At 33.7% G+C, this 19,605-nt stretch overlaps 1 protein-coding gene across 1 annotated transcript; it reads left to right on the top strand.

Moving 5' to 3' along the window:
* Positions 1 to 298: 298 nt before the first annotated feature.
* On the top strand, positions 299 to 13,016 carry LOC113708794 (obg-like ATPase 1). Its single transcript, XM_027231393.2, has 12 exons — positions 299 to 526; positions 2,084 to 2,251; positions 2,476 to 2,599; positions 5,081 to 5,172; positions 6,943 to 7,041; positions 8,633 to 8,746; positions 10,791 to 10,855; positions 11,455 to 11,571; positions 11,796 to 11,871; positions 11,962 to 12,054; positions 12,453 to 12,503; positions 12,764 to 13,016. Exons 1-12 carry the CDS (start codon positions 440 to 442, stop codon positions 12,860 to 12,862), a joined length of 1,185 nt encoding a protein of 394 aa, XP_027087194.1. The 5' UTR covers positions 299 to 439; the 3' UTR covers positions 12,863 to 13,016.
* The last annotated feature ends 6,589 nt before the right edge of the window (positions 13,017 to 19,605 follow it).

Consider the following 19,605-nt stretch of genomic DNA (forward strand, 5'->3'; position numbering starts at 1 on the left):
AATCATTAAATATTTTTTGTGGCCACAAAGGCTACTAAATTGGTAAATCATTTTATCAAATTCTATCAATAAAATAATGGATAAAATCATTGGAATCCAACCGGTGGATTTTACCGGTGGATCATTGGAATCATTTTTGGTAAAATAATCTCTGGCAATCGGTCATTTTACCGGTGGATTTTGACAAAATATTGTCGGTGGCCCGTTTTTTACAGTTCAGTAACCTTTGTATTCACCAAAAAAGTTTTGACGACCGATACGTGCCTACTCAATAGCAAGTGACCTTTTTTGGCCATGTACCCGTCAAAAGGCCACCCAAATTGTTGCACGAATTGGCTGTGCAACAGCTCCAACAAAACCCTAGACCGAACTCCTCTTTCTCTCATTCATTTCGCAATTTTGATTTTTTTTTAATTTTTTTTGGCGGTATAAGGAAAACATGCCTCCGAAAGCTGCGAAATCTAAAGAAGCCCCAGCTGAAAGGCCGATTCTAGGCCGTTTTTCTTCTCATCTCAAAATCGGAATTGTAAGTTTTGTTTTCTCTTCTCTATTTCTCTTTTGTTTTGAACTGTTTTAGTTGGATATGTTGGGATATTTTTAGTTTCCGGAGCTGTAAGACTTGAATTAGGTTATTTGTGTAACTGTTTGATTTTTTTCCTGAAGAATTTGTGATATGGGTTTTGAGCTTCCTTAATTAGGTACTGAGTCAGTGAGGGAAGAACTGTAAAATTCTGTAATTTGGGTCGATTCAATCTTAGCTGTTCTCTTCTTTCATTTTCCGTCTTTTTTGTTTTTCCGGTGACTGCTGTGGCCTACCCTTAAGAATTTGAGTTTATGGGTTTTATTGTGTGATACGAATTAACATTTACTGGAGTTAACGTCTTGAGTAGTCCGACATTGAAGTGACTTTAGGGTGAAGGATAATTTCAGCCAAGTTCAGCTGGTGCTGTTTTTTCCGTGACGGTGATTAGGGAATGTGTTATTTTAGAAGAAGAATAAATTGGTGGAGGATGTTAAGGCATTACATTAATTTGATAATATATACACATGATGCTATTGATGCAAAAGAATAGTAAAAGGTGAGCAAAAGTTTAAGAAAGCTTTGTGCAAATAATTGATGGACCAGCTTAAGGCATGGGAACACCTGAGAGATTCTTACGGTTAATGAAAAGCTGGATGTTTTTTCTTTGAATAATTTGTTAGGCAACTTTTGTTTTGGTCGGTGTTTTTTGGGGCCATTGGGAAGGCTGGGGAAATTGATTTTATGATCTTTTTTTTTTTTTGGGATAGTTTCCTTACTGTTGTGAGGAAAGTAGGATTTGAAGGAAGGTAATTCCTTGTAGTTTCATACTCCTTCTGTTGTTGTCAGCCAACCAAGAAGAGATATTCCTCTTTTTCCCAGCTTGGTTTCTTGGTTTTTCTGAGATCTAAATGGGCCATTAACCTTATCAGTTGCTTTAATAAAAATATGAGGGTTTCTCTGGATTGCTCATTTAAGGAATTGGGGAGAGTAAGATTTGAAGCATACAGACTTTTTCCATGATTCATTGCTCTGTGTTCCTGTGACTACTTAGCTCTAACTTGAGTTTGTTAAAAGTCTTTAACTTCAACGGAAACAAAGATCTTTCTGTATTGTAGTTTTGTTTATACACTCAGTTCATTTTTGGATGGAGGTTTAATAAAAAAAAGAATTATTTTACACAACCATTTTAGATTTGATTGTGGGAGTTCTAGCAGACTACCAATCAGAGTTTTATCCTTTGAGAGCAAAATCTGTGTATTATATGAATTTGTGGAACTCCAGTGCAATTTAGGTTTCATTTTGAAGAATACTGTAGCATGTGGTAGTCCACCTTTTACTTGGTAAAAAAGTATAGTATCTGTATTCCAGCCTGATCAGTGTGAAGGTCTGGCCTTCAATTATCCCACAAATTAAAGATATTATGTCTTTCTATTGCTAGTTAATGATTGAATTTTTGGTGTATGATCTTTTCACTTGGATTTCCAGTATTTTGAACTCATTTGGATTCCCTTTATAAGTTTAATCTGAGTGTTTTGTCTTTGTTTTTCTTGTAAATAACAGGTTGGATTGCCAAATGTAGGCAAATCCACTCTTTTTAACACACTTACAAAATTGTCGATACCTGCTGAAAACTTCCCTTTTTGTACCATTGAGCCCAATGAGGCTCGGGTGCATGTTCCTGATGAGCGATTTGAATGGCTTTGCCAATTATACAAGCCAAAAAGTGAGGTATGTGGTCACCATTAATACCTTTATTTCTCATCTAGGATCCGCACAAGGCTCCGCTGTTGATTTTTATTTATTATTCTTAGACAAGTTATGGCTTGAATTTATGTTCATTTCTCACTTAACTGAGTTATCACTGAATTACTTTATATTTTGTGGGCTCATAATGTAAACTAATTAAGTGAAGAAACATCTTAATGCTGGTTGCCCTTATTTGCTGTTGCCAGGTGTCCGCTTTCTTAGAAATTCATGATATTGCTGGCTTGGTTCGAGGTGCTCACCAAGGACAAGGGTTAGGCAACAGTTTCCTATCCCACATCCGTGCAGTTGATGGCATATTTCACGTTCTACGTAAGTTGTCTACCTTAGTTCTTTTTTTACCCCTTCCTGTGTCCTGTTATCTCTCTGCATGATTTCAGAATAAGGTATTGCTATTGTATTCAGATGTTCTTGCCCAACTCAAAGAACATGTCCTCCCACTTGGCCTTAACATGGTGTATTCTTTCCTAAAATTTCTGACAGTTAAAGCTGAGATTTGATTGTACCAGATTTTCGCTCAATACATTGATTGTTGTCTCTTGAGCAGAGAAGATTCCTTTAGCCAGATTGAGGGACTATGACACCATAGCTATTCTCATTTCCCAGGCCAGGAAACCTAATTTGATGTATTAGTTGGCCAGGATTTATTAGGGGTCAAAAATTTGAAAAAGAGAACAGATTGGGGGAGAAAGAGGAATGATGGTTCCTTACTGAACAAAAGATCAGGTCCAAACCTTAATCATCCTTGATCAGATACACTTCTTGATGCTCATGCTTATTTTCCTAAATATTCCCAGAAAAAGAGAGGGGGGGGGGGGAGGAATTCCCTTCTTAGTTTAAGGTAAAATATAGTGAACCCAGCCTTCTTTATCTCCATGATTCAGTTTGCCCCTTCAAGTATTTTTATCCCTTTAACAAACTTTGGTAGTTCTTTTTGATGTTCAATCCTAACTCCAATACTTTGTGGACAAATTTGCCCTTCTCTTTTCCCTTTAATGCATGTTTGTCATTTTCGTTTCGTTCCTAGTCTTCTTGCCAACAAACTTGCTCCTAGCAAACTTAGCTTAGTTAGCTCTGCTTGCTGCCAATGACCCAGTATTGCTCTGTAAATCATAGTCGGTACAATCTACTTGGAGCTTTTCCAAATGGAAACACATCATTCAATTACATTCCTCAAAGTCAATGAAACTGACACAAACGCACGCATACATAGAGAGAAGGGGGGGGGGGGGGAGAATTAACTGGTGATGGATAGAGATAGGGAAGATAGAGTGAGCTAGGGAATGAGGGAGGAGATTGTTGATTTCCAGAAAATTTGTTTTTTGTTCTTGGGCACATTGCCAGTGATGATTGATGCTGCACCATTTTGGTTTGTTTTTGTTGATTTTGAGGCTATATTTTGAATTTCATTTAAAAAAAAGGAAGTAAAAGAAATATATTGTCACTTGGAGGAGCTGCTAATTGGTAGTGGTTGAAGGTAATTGACACAAGTAGTTAGTTATTGCCCAGCTGGTGCTATGTTTGATGGGAGCAAATTTGTTGCACAGAAAATAAAGGATGAGAAATGAAGAAGAAAAGGAGCGAAAAACAAAAGGGAAGAGGCACATTAATGGTGGCAAATTCATCTACAAGATTCTGAACTTAGTTCAGATGTTAAAAAGTATTATGGAGTTAATCAAAGTGGGCAGAGTGCCGATGAAAAGATTTTAGAGGCAAAGTTGAAACTTGGACCAAATTGCGAGGGTCTTTACTGTGATTTACGCTTAGTTTAGTTTGATTATAATACTATTGCCTTCTGTTGCCCAACCACTGTTTGGTTCGCTATTATTCTTGTCATTCTGGATTTTCTCTTTGTCTGATGCAGCTTTTCCAGTATGAACCTTGAGACTGAGTGAATTTAGATATTTCTTCATTTATTGTCAAAATCTGACTAGTTTGTCACCTTTGGATGTATGTGTTTCAAGGATCACCAGAACAAGAAGAAGTACAATTAACATATACAATTATTTGTCTCACACAATGTTATGTGGATGTTTGATTTTCTTTGCTGGTTATTGTGTGTTCATTGGTAGTTGTTTGATATGTAATCGGAGGACCAATGCATGAAACTACCCTCTAGTTTGGATTCATTCTTTGGATTTGTTATTTTTGTTGTTAGAACTGCAATCTTATGATCATGATGTGGAAAAAAAATTGAAACTAAGGGGACAAAAAATGGTATTATTAAGCTTGGCTTGAATTTAGATTCTTCAATGATGAGTTTCTTTTGATGAAAGAATTAATACTCCTTTCAGCACTGTTTGGAAATGGTTGTGTTCTTTTAAACCTTTCATTTTCATGATGCTTATTGTCAAAAAGACTCCTCTTGCTTTGCAACTCCCGTATACTTAGGTAAACCATGTGAGGTTGGTAGTTAAAACTTTCCAACAACTAAATGATGTTCATAGCTATAACAGCTATTGATTATTTAACTGATTCTTAGGATAGATTTGTTGACACTTTGGCAGTGAATTGAGTCTATAAACCATGTGAGGTTGATAGTTAAAACTTTCCAACAACTAAATGCTGTTCATAGCTGAAACAGTTATTGATTATTTAACTGATTCTTGGGATAGATTTGTTGACACTTTGGCGTTGAATTGAGTCTATTCTGTTCCAAGGCCGTGCTTCCACATATTGCTCATGCATTGTTTCTTCCGTTATTGTTATTATTATGTTTTTGTTCTCTTGTTGATTCATTAGACCAGACCTGTTATGGTATCCATTGTTCTGAAACATAATTATGCATTGCAGGTGCATTTGAAGATCCAGATATCATTCATGTTGATGACTCTGTGGATCCTGTGAGGGATTTGGAGGTTATAAGTGAAGAATTGAGGCTCAAGGTATGTTCAATGAAGACTAGTTACTAAAGAAAGTCAAAACCTTTTTTTTTTTTTGGGTGGAAAGTGAATGGAGTGTATGATACGCAGTGATGCTATTTTTCTATTACAATAGGCATGTTGGTTTTTACTTACAATTTTGTGTATATGAATAATTCCATCTTTTAGCTGAGCTATGTTTACATAGATGAGTCACTGTGCTTTTCTATGCCAAATAAAAAGCTCCAGCATGCGGGTTGTAGAAGAAAGCATAATCGTCTTTAGATTGTGGCCTGCTGATCTCATCTGATGCTTTTATGCTAGTAGTGTTGGACTTTGGAATGAAAAATTTACTCTTATGTGATATTGAAGTTATTATTAGGTTTGAGGAGTACCTCAAGTAGAATTGAAGACTGGAAGTCTAAAAAGATATTGGAAATATCTTCTCCTAATTTTGGTTTGGATAGGAAGAATGCGATTACTGTGATTCTAATTTTAAGTAAAGTCAGCTTACACACTATATGTCATTGATGATTCATAATTGTAAAAATAAATTTGATACAAATCTCTTGGAGATAGACTCTCTTCTGTGGGAGTGGGTGTCTGCTGAATGAAGCAGCAGATGTCTCTTGTTTCACTTGACCAGCGGTGAAGCTGCAAATCTTGTAAGGCTACAGGAGTCATAATGTATCTTCCGTTCTGTTTGTGATATAAGACAAAAACTTTGTATACTTAGAATTTTCTGTGCCCCTTTTGTTATATTTTTGATAGGGTAAATTTTCCTTAATAAGATTTAGTTCTTCTTCCAGTTTTAGACAAATAGAAAGAAGGAAAATTATCAAATGTCATGCACAATGTTCTCAAATTGGAAATTGAGGTCTCTGTGGACTTTGGAATGGAAAGACTTGAGGACAAGAAATTTTAAAACTATTATTGAAGCTATGAAGGATGACAAGTAATTTGGTCATGCTGCCTGTATAAAATGAATGACAGATGTAATAATGAAAATGGGAAAGAGTGAGACTTGGAAAAAGGGTATGCTGCAGAAATGTTTGAGCAATTACTAAAACTTGTGTGTTTTTAATTTGTTGTTTTCTTTACCTCAAAAACACTTCAATGATAGTTCCAAAATTCTCATTAGGAGAACACATGATGTCTTAATAGTCAACACCTTCCTGTGTTCTACTGACAGTTTAATGATCGAAAATAGGTTGATCAGTATGGGAACGTAGTGATTAAGACATTGCATCATGCATCAATATTTTTTCAGTTTTTGTTGTAAGGTTGTATTATGTCTGACATTTCATATGTTCTTGATTTGCTCATCCTTAGCTTAATGCATGCTAGTTATTTTCACAACCCTTATAGTTGTCCATGCTTAGCTTAATGCATGCTAGTTATTTTCACAACCCTTATAGTTGTCCATGCTTTTGCTTCTGCTAATTCATCAAATTTCAAGTCTCTATGTCAGATTGGACTGAAGCCCTTGGGACTCTATTTGATCTGGTTTTGCTTCAGGTTTTAGATGTCATTGTGCTCAATAACTCAGTCACTTTCCACCTAAAATCTTTGTATGAAATTGTCTTGCTCTTGGATATTTAGAAACTCAAGTTTACTTTCTGTCTCTCTCTGTGTCTTTCTCTCCGCCTTTTGTCCCTTTGGGGATAGAATGAACCAAGAAAAGGAAGAAAAGACACCTATGGCCTTCATGTTGACATGCGTGTAATGATTGAATCCATTTGACATATGTATGAGATACTTTTTAATTAGTCTCGCTGTTTATTTTGGTGCAAGGATATTGAATTCATGGAGAAGAGGATAGAAGATATTGAGAAGAGCATGAAGAGGAGCAATGACAAGCAGTTAAAGATAGAACACGAATTATGTGAGAGGGTAGGTTCATGTTAGTTATTTTAAACATCTTCCACTTGGGATTCTTCAATCATCATTTTCCATGTTAAATTCATCTATGCAAATCTTTTCATGTTATCATGCTCACAGGTGATATCATGTTATCTTATTTCTCAGTTGCTTTTCTGTTAGCTTTAGTGTAGTTTCTTGAAATTGTCTATTCAAGCTATTTCAGGATAATTGGCATATGGCATATATACACGCCTGCTAAGGCTTTTTTTGTTCTATTACCAGTGAGAAAAAATTTGTATGCTCAGTGCTTTTTCCTTTGGGCAATGAAAATAATTGGGCTAGTAAACTAATGAATAATGTAGTCATCATTTCTGCACTTATTGTATTCTGACTCTGTGAGTACGATCTGTTGCTGGCAATGTTTCTATCAGATATTTGTAGTACAGGAGGATGATTCTGTTGCTTATAATTTGATCTAGAACATGCTAACAATGATTATTGTGTATCACTTTGCATTTTTGGAGCTGATATATGCTTTTCATATGGGAAGAATGATGAGATCCAGTGAAATGATAATACTAGGCCCTCTTATGTTTTCGAATGAAATGGAGGCAGCATTTACTCGACAAACACACACGTACGTGTATACATGTTTGTGTGTGTACGTATCAAGTTGTATTCTGAGTGAATAGGTATTCCACATGTACAAGAGTTATGCAATTATGTTTCAGACAACAATTTCATCCATGAACCTAGGCATGTAGGAATCATTTGCCGCCTACTCCAATAAAATATTATGAAACAGAATCCAGTACCCTATAAACAACACAGGATTCTCTTTGAACCGTGAAATGACTTCAATTTCTTTAAATTTTTCACCCCAAAATACAAAAAAGTTCAAGACAAATGTTTTTTGAGCTTGATTCTCCTGTTTTGGTGCATTTGCACTCTGCTAAGTGAGCTTGAGAATTTCTAGTAGCCCACTCTTTTGAGAGTTATCACTACTTTGACGTTTCCATTTCTAACATAACTTTGTACATAACCTTGTATGGTTTTCTGCTAGCGGGTATGCATGCTGAGTTTTGTCAATCTTTATGATGAAACAGTTCACTAGCAGATAAAAAGGTATTCACTGTCAGTTATTTTTCGAAGATTTCACAGTGAAGGGTTAGACTATTAGAGTAACATATGTAATTTAAAATTATAGAATTATTACATGTATGTAATAAACAGAATGTGTTTATCCTTGCTTTTATTCCTTATTCATACTTTTGCTTTGTGATGAATGATGATGGATGCAAGGACTTCAGCCAAATAATTTTTGTTGGTATGAAACCATGGAATGATTTCTTTTTTCTTTTTTCTTTTAAAGAAAACTATATAAATGATGAAATATGAATTGAATTAGATCACACAATTACAAATGACGAGTACAAGAACTGAGAGCATTAGGTTTTTATTCCTTACTGTGCTTGGGGTAGATAGGGAGACTTTCATGCTTTAAATCCTGATACTACCAGAGCGCAAAATCTATTCCAGTTTACGATTATTGAATATGTGATTTAATTATGTCTCTAGGTGATTTGTACATATCAAATGCTGATTGTTCTTGCTTTGAAAGGTTAAAGCATGGCTCACGGATGGAAAAGATGCCCGCCTTGGGGACTGGAAAGCTGCGGATATTGAAATATTAAATACTCTTCAACTGCTGACAGCCAAACCTGTTGTATACTTGGTGAGTGATCAACTCGTTGATTGGAAGTATTTTAACTGATTCTTTTATGCTGTATATCTATGTATTTTACTTATGAGTTGTCATCTTTTGGATTTTCATTGATTAGTTATCTGCTGTCTCATTTCACAAAGTATTCTCTTCATTTCTTCTATTCTCATTGTTTCCATGTTCCTTGCATGATAACCTCTAAATCCTAATCATTATGAGGTTGTCCTTTTCTTCACCTCTACTTTGAATATAAAATAACTGCATATGGTCAAGGACCGAGATTTAGAAGTTCTTATGATTGTGCATAAAAATGGAAGGAAATTTGGCTGATTAAAAGGAAACAAGTTCAGCACTTACCAATATGGTCAAAGCCACACTCTGCTCTCACAGATTTTTTTTTTTTTTTTTTTTTTTTTTTTTTTTTTTTTGGCGTGGGACATGGTGAGAAGTAAAGAGGCATGAAATATAAGAATCCAGCTTCTTGTCCTCATGATACAATTTCGCTTTGTTGAAATCACTTTGTACTGAGCTTCTTCACCAAAAGAACAAATCTCAAAAGCCCCCACACAAGTAGAAAGAGAAGTGTCCTGTTGCAAGAGTTCCTTTTGGAGTCAAGTTATATCACAGCTTACTTTTATTTAGACAATGTTCATATGGAGGATCCACTTGTTGCCATTCTTTTCTTTTCTTTTTTTGTTGTTTTTTGTTTTTGGGGGGGGGGGGGGGTTCCTCTTTAAAAAAAACTAATTCCTAAGATCTTATTTGTGCACATTTAACCACTTACTGACATGTATGTCTGTATAAACTATCACATGCACCTTTGCCCTTTGCGTCTGTTCCTTTTGCCTAGAGGTGTCAAAATGGGTGACTTGGGCGGGTTTGGGTTGGGTAATGGGTATAAGTGAGTCAACTCATTTATACCCATTTAATTAGATGGGTATAAATGGGTAAGTCAAAAAATGAATTGGGTAACCCAATTACCCATTTATAACTCATTTATTTTAACTTTTTGCAAACTCATTTAAATTCATTTTTACAAACTAAGTTATTAATTTATACCACTCTTTGTACCTATCATTAGTTTTAAATATTTACTTATAATGTTCAATAAACTTAATTACCAATTTTTTTCATTTATACTCTATGTCACAAAATTACCTATTATTTAATAATTGAATAATACGAATATAAAAATTTGAATTAAGTACTATAAAAACTTAATCCAAAAATTTTGAACCCCTAACATTTTTTTCATATATAAATTTAAAATTTCATTTTATAAAGATAATAAAATAGGCTAAAATTTATCATAAATTGGTAATGCTAAAAAATGAGCAAGTTAACAAACTAAGAAAAAATAAAATAATAAGATAAAACCAACAAATAATAATAATAATAATAATAATAATGTTAACATCATGACAAAATGAAAAATTTGAAAAAAAAAAAGGTAGGGGAAGAGAAGAGACTTGGGGGGAAGAGAATTTTAAATGGATTAATTGGGTTTGATGGGTTACCCAATAATACCCATTTAATAAATGGGTATTATTGGGTAACCCATTTATACCCATATATAAAAATTTAAAATACCCATACCCATCTATTCATGGGCGGGTATGGGTAAATCTAGTTAAGTGGGTTGATTTGCCACCTCTACTTTTGCCCTATTTATAGTAGCCATGGTGTGAAGATCTGTCTTTTGACCCTATTTGGAGGGCCTAGAGCCGATGTTTCAGTTATTTTGGTGTAGGCATAATTGTGTTTCATTAATTTCTTCTTTTTTGCACTTGTGTCTTTATGTAGTCCTCCATTTCCAATTTTGTCTTTTGGTCCCTTTTGTTCTTTATGAGACAATAAGGTAACTCAGAATTTAATTAATGAACTTTCCTTTTGAGTTTAGCTTACCATGTGAAAATTGATTGTGCCAAGTATTTTCCCCTGTTTCTTTCATATATCAATGTTGGTTTCTCGCTTTCAAATTGAACTTCCATTACATAAATTACATGCTTTATGACTGAGAGATATGTCAATAATAAGGTATGCATGCCATGTGCAGGTTAACATGACTGAGAAAGACTATCAAAGGAAAAAGAACAAGTTTCTTCCAAAGATTCATGCGTGGTACATGAGTATTTTTGTTTTCTTGTGAATAAACGTATTATATATTCCTCAACCTCCCTACTCCCACTGGTATATGCCCTCCTGAGGCCTGTTTGGAAGAAACAAGAAAGAAAAACTTTACGCTATGCATGCCCGAACTCGTGTATTTTGAGTAGTGAAGTGTCAATAAATCACACAGTGTGTCTCACAATGTTCATAATTTTTGGAAGATACTAAATTGAGCATGCAAATTTCTTGTTTACCTTCTCTTGGAGCTGAAAGAGAGTACAGTCAGTTTATTTTCAACTTTCAAGGGAATAGCATATGAAACAAGATGCCATTGTGAGACTATTTCATGCCTTAGTTCTAATGAAGAAGTATCTTTTTCAGTCACGATTTCGGCCTCCAATTTATTCTAGCAGTAGTTGTCCTTTGCATGTGCTAGAAAATGTTTATTGGCTGATGCATATAAACCAATGCTTATTGGCTGATGCATATAAACCTGTGATACCTTTTCTGGTCAGTGTCTACTTCCCCACGTGTGGCAAGTCAAACTGCAAGTTTTTGTGCTTTTCATCTATGGAGTTTTTGACACTGAAATCTTAATGCTCTTTTAACAGGGTGCAAGAACATGGTGGGGAGACAATTATTCCTTTCAGTGGTGCTTTAGAGAGGGATCTTACTGATTTGCCACCTGAGGAGGCTGCAAAATATTGTGAGGAGAATAAGGTACAAAGGTTAGTTCGATATCAAATCTTAAAACTATGGCATTCTCTATAATTTTATTAAGAGTTTGAAATTGTGAGCTGCTTCTTTTGTTTGTAGCAATTATCCATATAAATTAGTCTTGGGTTCAGAGTTTATTATGCTAAAAAATACAATAAGTAGCTTATGTGTGTTTCCCATGCAATCGCTGGCAACAATTTAAGCTGGTGGTCTGACCTAAATATGTTCTTGACAGTGCACTTCCAAAAATCATAAAGACTGGATTTTCAGCAATTAATCTCATATACTTCTTCACAGCTGGACCAGATGAGGTACTATGTGTGTCCAGTGTGTTGATGGAAGCATTATTAATAACTCTTTTGGTTCATGTTGCATGCACATGTAATTACCGGTTTTTGTAGGTAAAGTGCTGGCAAATTCGGCGCCAAACAAAGGCTCCTCAAGCAGCTGGGACAATTCATACTGATTTTGAAAGGGGATTCATCTGTGCTGAGGTTCTTTCAAACGCATTTTTTCACAAAATTGATTTCTTGTGGATCTAATTCATCTCTTCGCATTTGTTTTATAGTTTTGCGCTTCCATCACATCAATGAGTTTCTTGATATTATATTTGATCATCACTTGATTTTGCGTTCTCTACGTATCTATACTGGTATTTTTTAACTTGATTGTAATTTAGTGAATGCCATTAGCATTCACCGTCTCACATATTGCTTTTCTTTCCCTAGAGCATATTAAATTTAATATTACTCCTTTATTTCTGGTTGTTTGACAAGTCTTAATTCATCATTTAGACTCACACTAGCTTATTGTTTGTCACATTCCAGTCATTTTCCAAAACAATAGTTTGAAATGCTTAGAAGATTGACTTCTATTTTGTGATGCTTTTTAGGTCACGAAATTTGAAGATCTCAAGGAACTTGGAAGTGAGTCTGCCGTGAAGGTAATACTATTATATCCTCAAAATACTCCCTTTTCTTGCCATCCTTCTACCATCTTAAAATATATATATATGTGTGTGTGTGTGTGTATTAAATATCACGTATGGGGATGCTTTCTTCCTCCTTTAAACGAGTGATCCCTTCACCTCGTTAAGTAATTTTGTGTTTTGCCAAGTCTACTTTGCCTAGTGAGTAGTGAGTCTTTAGCACTTATGGTATTGGTGGCTTGGAATTTTATGTAACATTATCATTCTCTGTGTAGGCTGCTGGGAAATATCGGCAGGAGGGAAAAACGTATGTGGTTCAAGATGGAGATGTAATTTTCTTCAAGTTCAATGTTTCTGGTGGTGGGAAGAAGTAACATGCAGATTAAAACTAGAAGGCAAATGGGCTGGATTTGAAGATGAAATTCCTTGCATATTATCCAATTTCAGAGCCAAATAGAGCATGTTATGAGAATAGGTGCACTCCTATTTTGACATGATTAATCTAAATTTTGCTTGGGGTGTTTTTAAGGTGAAGTAAATTTTATTTACGGTTAATAATCAACCGCTTAAGTAAATCTACTGAGGGCTTTAAGGACTAAGGCGTAGGTAGTTATGCGACTATCATTATTGTGCTTGAAACTTCAGCAAAAGATTCTGTATTGAGTTGTGCTGAATTCAGCATTACGAGCATGCTAGAGTAACCAATTTGGATTACAGAGAGAGAGAGAGTAAATTGGATAAGAAATAAATCACGTCACGGTTCTGAAGCAGCATTGCCATGAAAGAATCAGCACCGTCAATAGCTTAGGAAATCCACGAGCGATACCATATCTGGAGAGCTCCAAATTGCAGTTCCTTGACGCTAGCCAAGAGCGTTCACCTTCTATGCTAAAAGATGCTTCCTTGAAATTGTGTGTCGGTCTTTGCCAGGGTTGGGGTTGATTTTATACCTTCAATTTTCCTTGTCTCATATGCTATAATATGGGGATGGTACATAGGGTTATAAACGAGTTGAATTTTTAACAAATAGTTCGGGTTTCATTGGTTAAAGGCTCTATTCGACTTTTATTTTTGGCAAGAATTAAGATTTGGCTAAAGTTTTGAATTGAATTCAAATTTATGCATATTCTACTCATTTAGGCTTGAATAATTTTTTACATTTTTAATATATATATATATATGTATGTATATGTATTATTTTGTTATATAAGGAATATATATGTATTATTAATAAATTAATAAAAAATAAAAAATTTCAAGCTTTTGTATGGAGCTTGAATCTATTGATGATGTAAGCAAATATATTTTGGGAAATAATCAGCTGTCCAATTTTGAAATGCCCTAAAGTCACCGAGAAGGGTTAAGGCATGTCAACGGCTTACAACAATCACAACAATGAGAACCATTATTCATGAAAAGGACCAGCAATAGCAAGGAAAACATTATTATTACTAATTCCACGAACCTGCTAGTGCAAAGGCTTGTCAAATGCGGAATGAGAGGGAAAAAAAAAGGCAAGAGTGATAAAGAAGGTATGAATCATGATCATGGAGGGTCATGCCAATAAGGAAGCACTTAAATTAAACTTGAAATTGGACGAAAAGTTGTGGAACTAGAAAAAGAATGCATCTGTAATTCATCTAGCTAATGATTGTGTTTTGTTAGGTGTGCTTTTACGGATAGAAACTATAGCTGTTTTGATGTTTAGATTCTTATGTGAGATGATATTGCAATCAGCAGGCCTAAATGTCAGCATAATTTTGCAGATCTTTTGCCAAGACACAGAAATTTTCGTGCAAAAATATATATATATGAATACATAATCTAATGGGTTAATTTCACATACCTCCTCTGAGATTTTTGACAATTGCAGAAAGCTCCCCTCAAGTTATAAAAATTACACCCACCTCCCTATTTTCACTATTTAAGTAACATTCTAGGCCCCAAAGGCTATATTTTTTCTCAAATTTTCTATAATGCCCTTGAGTTATAATTCACAACGAAAATGTAAAGGAAACAAATGGTTTATAGTCTCTATTTCATTTATTTTTACCTACTATTACTATTACCGACCTATCAACATTCAAATCACGACTATTTAATAAACACTTATCTCTGCTATAAAGTTCTTCTTTTACCTAAAAATTTTTGATGCAGACCATTGTATCAATTATAAAACTACATCAAATGCCTAAAAGCTTACCTACAATCTCATATTAAGATCAGATTTTACTTAATGCATAGCAATATTCATCAATTTCCTTAAATTTCAATTCTATGGCTACCACCTTTTTAATACAAAATAATTTAAACCATCACTACTAATATCAATATCTAACATACTCCATTGGCACAGAATTCAAAATCAATTAAATTCTCTCTATAGGAATAACATCAGTAATTGTAAATCAAAAATAGAAGCATGATGCATTTATAAATATATACCAAAAACATTTTTTCATGGCAACCATAACAATATAACCTATATTTAGTTCCTATTCCACTTCCTATCCTTAATTTTTATTTTTTATCACTGTCACTATCTTCATCTCCATCTAGTTTGATAATGAAATTAGCACTCAATTTGTGATTTGACAATTGCAATTTGCTAATGCCTATCAAAAATTGGAAACAAAAATGGGCGCAGGGAAACTATTTAATAATAATGGAAAATTGAGAATTGGGAATAGATACCGAGATATGTAAGTATTGATGGTTTGGTGTGCATGGTAATTTTATTACTGGCGACAGTACACATTCGGTTGATAATAATAAATAAATGAGTTTGAAGGAAAATAAATGTAAAAAGAAGAGGATAGATAGTTAAATGAGAATGACTGTAGTTTGAATTATATTGGTTGATAATAGATGAGAGAGGTTTAATATTTGATAGAGTTTTTAAATGAATTGAAAATTAATGAAGGGTATTGTTGTCTTTTTATCACATCAAGGGAGGTCTCTGTAATTATGTAAACCTCAAGGGCACCAAGTGAAATTGTCGAAAATCTCAGGGGAGGTTTCTGAAATTATCCCTAACCTAATAGTACGTATAAGGGATACAGACACTGCAGGAAAAGTTGACTCTATTGCTACCAAATAATAATAGAACACCAAAATAGTTACTGCTGTTGAGAGATATGAAACCTATAATGCTTATAAACTCTCTCTTGTTTAAAAAAGTAATCAAGTTGCAAGCATTTTGATTTAACACTAACCATGTTTTTATGATCATACGTTTTTAAAATTAAATCATAATTCCTGTCTTAATCACACGAATCATTGCTGAAATATGTTCCCCGTGAATCTGACCAAAAGTTGCAATCAGTTAGAAATGTCGTGTGATATTCATAATCCTGTCAAAAATAAATAGATAAATAATGGTAGAAATTTGGACCGGATTCACTAATAGAAATTGGATTGCTCTGCAGAAATGAAGCTAATGCATAAGACAAAATTCACTGGGCATCCGTTAAGATGCAATTCGTGTATTAATATTTTATAAATACAAGGTTAAATAGGAAAAATTTATAAATGTAAAATAGAGTAATAACGGGTAGTGTGTGCATTTAAGAGCAAATTATCTCGATAGCCATTAAACTTTTCGAATAATCAAGTTTTGGCATTCAACTATTAATAGTATGTTTTTATCCACTAAATTATTAAAAATGTAAAATTTGGGTCATTCCATCTAATTTTGACGTTAACTCTACTAGATCCAACCATTAATAGTATGTCTCATAATTGGTGCAGGCTATTAGATCTAACAAAGTCAACGATGGAATCAGACGGAATGACCCAACACTTTTAATAATTTAATGGGTAAAACTATACTATTAATAATTGAGTGGTCAAATCTTACCTATTAAAAATGTTTAGTGACCATCCGGATAACTTGCCCGTACATTTAATAATAGGCTAGATGTGATTTATATATTTTAACAAGTGCTCATCGAGTATCTATTAAAAAAAGGATAGTAAGAAAAATGATACCGTACAAGTCCACCAAAAATAGCACAAAATTATCAAAGAAAGAGAATTGCAAAGCTAGGATATTGATGGTTACCTTTCCACTATTAAGGTTGTTGCCACTCCATGGACCAATTATTAACATAATCTCGGGAATGACTTGCTAGATTCGCAACGAGGACCACCAATTGACTTCACTGAAAAATCTAACAGAAGTTTTATAAGTTCATCATTACCTCTGCAACAATGTTCACAAGAATTCACTTAACGATAAATCCAAGCATTAATCTAGAATAAAACACCAGAGATATTGTATAAGTATGTTTAATTTTGATGATAATTGGAATTTTGTACTTTAAGCACAAATAATCTTAGAAATTTGTATACAAAGCAAATCATGCTCATGAAAATCATTTCCAAATTGAAAAAAAAAAATACTACTAAAAATGATATCTTTCCGATCACTTATCTCTGCACTTCAATCAATTCCACTTGAACTATTTAACTCATGATCTGAATATAGTCCAAAAAAGTCCTTGTCAGTGGATCTTATACTCGCAATTAGATTTGTCACGGGCTTTATCATCTCATGTCCTCTTCTGCCTCCCCTTCTAAATAAAAATTTAAAGAAAACAAAAGCTAGATGCCAATGCTCTAACCATTACCCCTCATTGGCTAATCGCTGTCTAGATCAAGAAATTCTGTTTCGAGTACAATAGGTAAAAGGACCCTTGTGTTTGCATGTCCGTTGAGTGTCCATCCATGACATGATTGGAGGCCTTGAAATAATGAAGGCCATACTCAAAGCTGTACATGGGTCCTAACAGCAGCTAGGGACCATTCATTTGTTTGATGAAGGCCAAGAAAACCGATCTCTGCTGTTGCCAATAGCTGGGGTGTTCAAAACAAACCGAAAAAGTGGATAACCTAGATATTTCCAATTGAAAACCAACAGCCTTTAGACCGGTGATCACCACTAAACTATTTAAGATTTGATGGGGTGGGGGGCAAGGGTTCAAACCTTCCCTCCCACCAATTGTCACGTTAAGTGGCTTCTTAAAAGATTCAAACGGGTGCATAATGCACCCGTCTGTTCCGGTGGTAATTCAATCTTCATCGATTTTCTAGACCCAGTTGGGTCTCTCCCTTAAATTAGGATAGTGTAGGATACTATAGATAAAGTGACGATTGAAAAAAAAAAAAAGAAGAAGAAGATAGTTCCAATCGAAGAATAGGATATAATCAATCTAGAGTATTGAAAACGATTGGATTACCCGAACCTATTTGAAAAAATAGATTAGAATACGATTTTCAATATTCAAAAACTGAAATTACCGAACCTCAACCTATGAGCATTTAGTCAGTTACTATAACATTAAGAAGCCATTTACCAAGATGATGAATTTTTCTTTTTTTGTGGTAATTGAACCTTAAATACATGATGTTAAATAAGAGTTGAATGGCTCAAGTCACGTCAATTTTCCAATGTATACGTAACTTCTACATAAACTATTTTTCCTTGAGGGATGCATGTTACACAACCCTTTTATATGCACCATGCTTATCTATACATGAATCACTATCCTTCAATAATAATCAAGATTTGTATATCAAAAAAGATTTCATTTTGTTCTTTTTTTATTAAAAAAATGAAAGAAAACAGTTTGTTTTCTAATTCCATCAATGAAGACATTTGTAATGGAATGATAAACATAAAAAGTTTGAACGAGTTGGCCTTCAACAGAAACAATTCCATGTATTGTATTATTGTGCTTGTTAATCTAATTTTTTTATTTACTCATAAGTTTAAGGGATTTAGATTACCTTGTATATCCAAACCTATCTATAGGTTAACCGGTCATTGGTTAATAATTGGTTATACAAGTTTAGGTTATGAAATACTCCGTTTGGATTGTATTTTCCATGAAAAAATTATTGTAGCAATTTGATGTATGTGAGGAAAAAAGGTAATAGGGAAATGTGATTACGAAAAACGACGCAATTTTCCGGCAGAAAATGACAATCCAAACAGGTAGTTTTGCTGAACCGCTACATGCGATTAATATTAGTAAAATTACAAATGGACTAGTTATCCGATTTATGAACACAATAACATTTAGGACACAAATCTTAATGAGTGAGAAAATTTATTATATTTTTACATGTTATATTATTGTCTGAATATATTATTTCAATATATATATATATATATATTTGTTCTCGCAGTATCTACAGTATACTTTTCAATTACTAAATCACAATTATAAATTCCCTTGATCCTTAGAAAACCCGTGACAGTATCCATTATTTATGTCCCACATTTCCAAATCCATTAATTACACCTTCACCTACTTCACCACCTGTTCCAGTCTTATTTTAGTACTATTAACTTTAGGTCTGGTTAACTGCTGGTCATGGAACTGGTGGTGACAGAGCACAAAATATAAAGGACGCTTGCTGTATTTTTGTTTTCGATTAAATTTTGTACTTTTTTTTTCATAGATCTTTTGTAATTTCTGGATATATTTTGGTTTTTATGTAGCTTTTTAAAAAAAATTAAACTCTAGTTTTGCAAGAAAAAAGGGAGGATCTCAACGAGGAGGAGATGGAGAAATTTATTAAATTTCATCCCTTCCTTGTTAGAAATTTTTTTTAATAAATCTTTATGACTGTAGGAATACCTTCTCATTTACAGTATATTGTATGTATATATGTATATGTATATATATATAATTATCAGAGATACATCAATGCACTATTCTAACTCAGCTGAATTTGAACATTTAATATTGCAAACTCTTCTCTTGTTTCTGATCCCAGCATATAAATCCTTCCCCAAGAAGAGGGAAAGGAATGAGTAACAGATTTTGGTTCAGATCAATTAGCTTTCACCGATCTTATGTTATAAAAAATAAGTCTATTTTTTTTTTCTATTGAAGTGTTTTGTTGGTTATATAGAAATCATAATTGTGAAGACATTTTCAAATATTATTTGAACTTTTTGACAATTATAATTGGTTCTTTTAAGTGTAATGACATCTTTCCTATATACTAGATCATAATATAAGTAGCTACTATGTGTAATATAGTGTTGGACTCAGAGAATTATAAACAGAAAAATAAATTATAAAAAAGGAGAACAAAAATGCTT

Source organism: Coffea arabica, chromosome 9c (assembly GCF_036785885.1).
Source record: "Coffea arabica cultivar ET-39 chromosome 9c, Coffea Arabica ET-39 HiFi, whole genome shotgun sequence".
NCBI lineage: Eukaryota > Viridiplantae > Streptophyta > Magnoliopsida > Gentianales > Rubiaceae > Coffea > Coffea arabica.

Excerpts from the sequence above, each read along its gene's own strand:
- LOC113708794 (XM_027231393.2), top strand. The coding sequence starts at position 440 with ATGCCTCCGAAAGCTGCGAAATCTAAAGAAGCCCCAGCTGAAAGGCCG. Across the intron at positions 2,252-2,475 it reads TATACAAGCCAAAAAGTGAG|GTGTCCGCTTTCTTAGAAAT; the intron begins GTATGTGGTCAC and ends TGCTGTTGCCAG. Across the intron at positions 11,572-11,795 it reads GAGGAGAATAAGGTACAAAG|TGCACTTCCAAAAATCATAA; the intron begins GTTAGTTCGATA and ends TGTTCTTGACAG.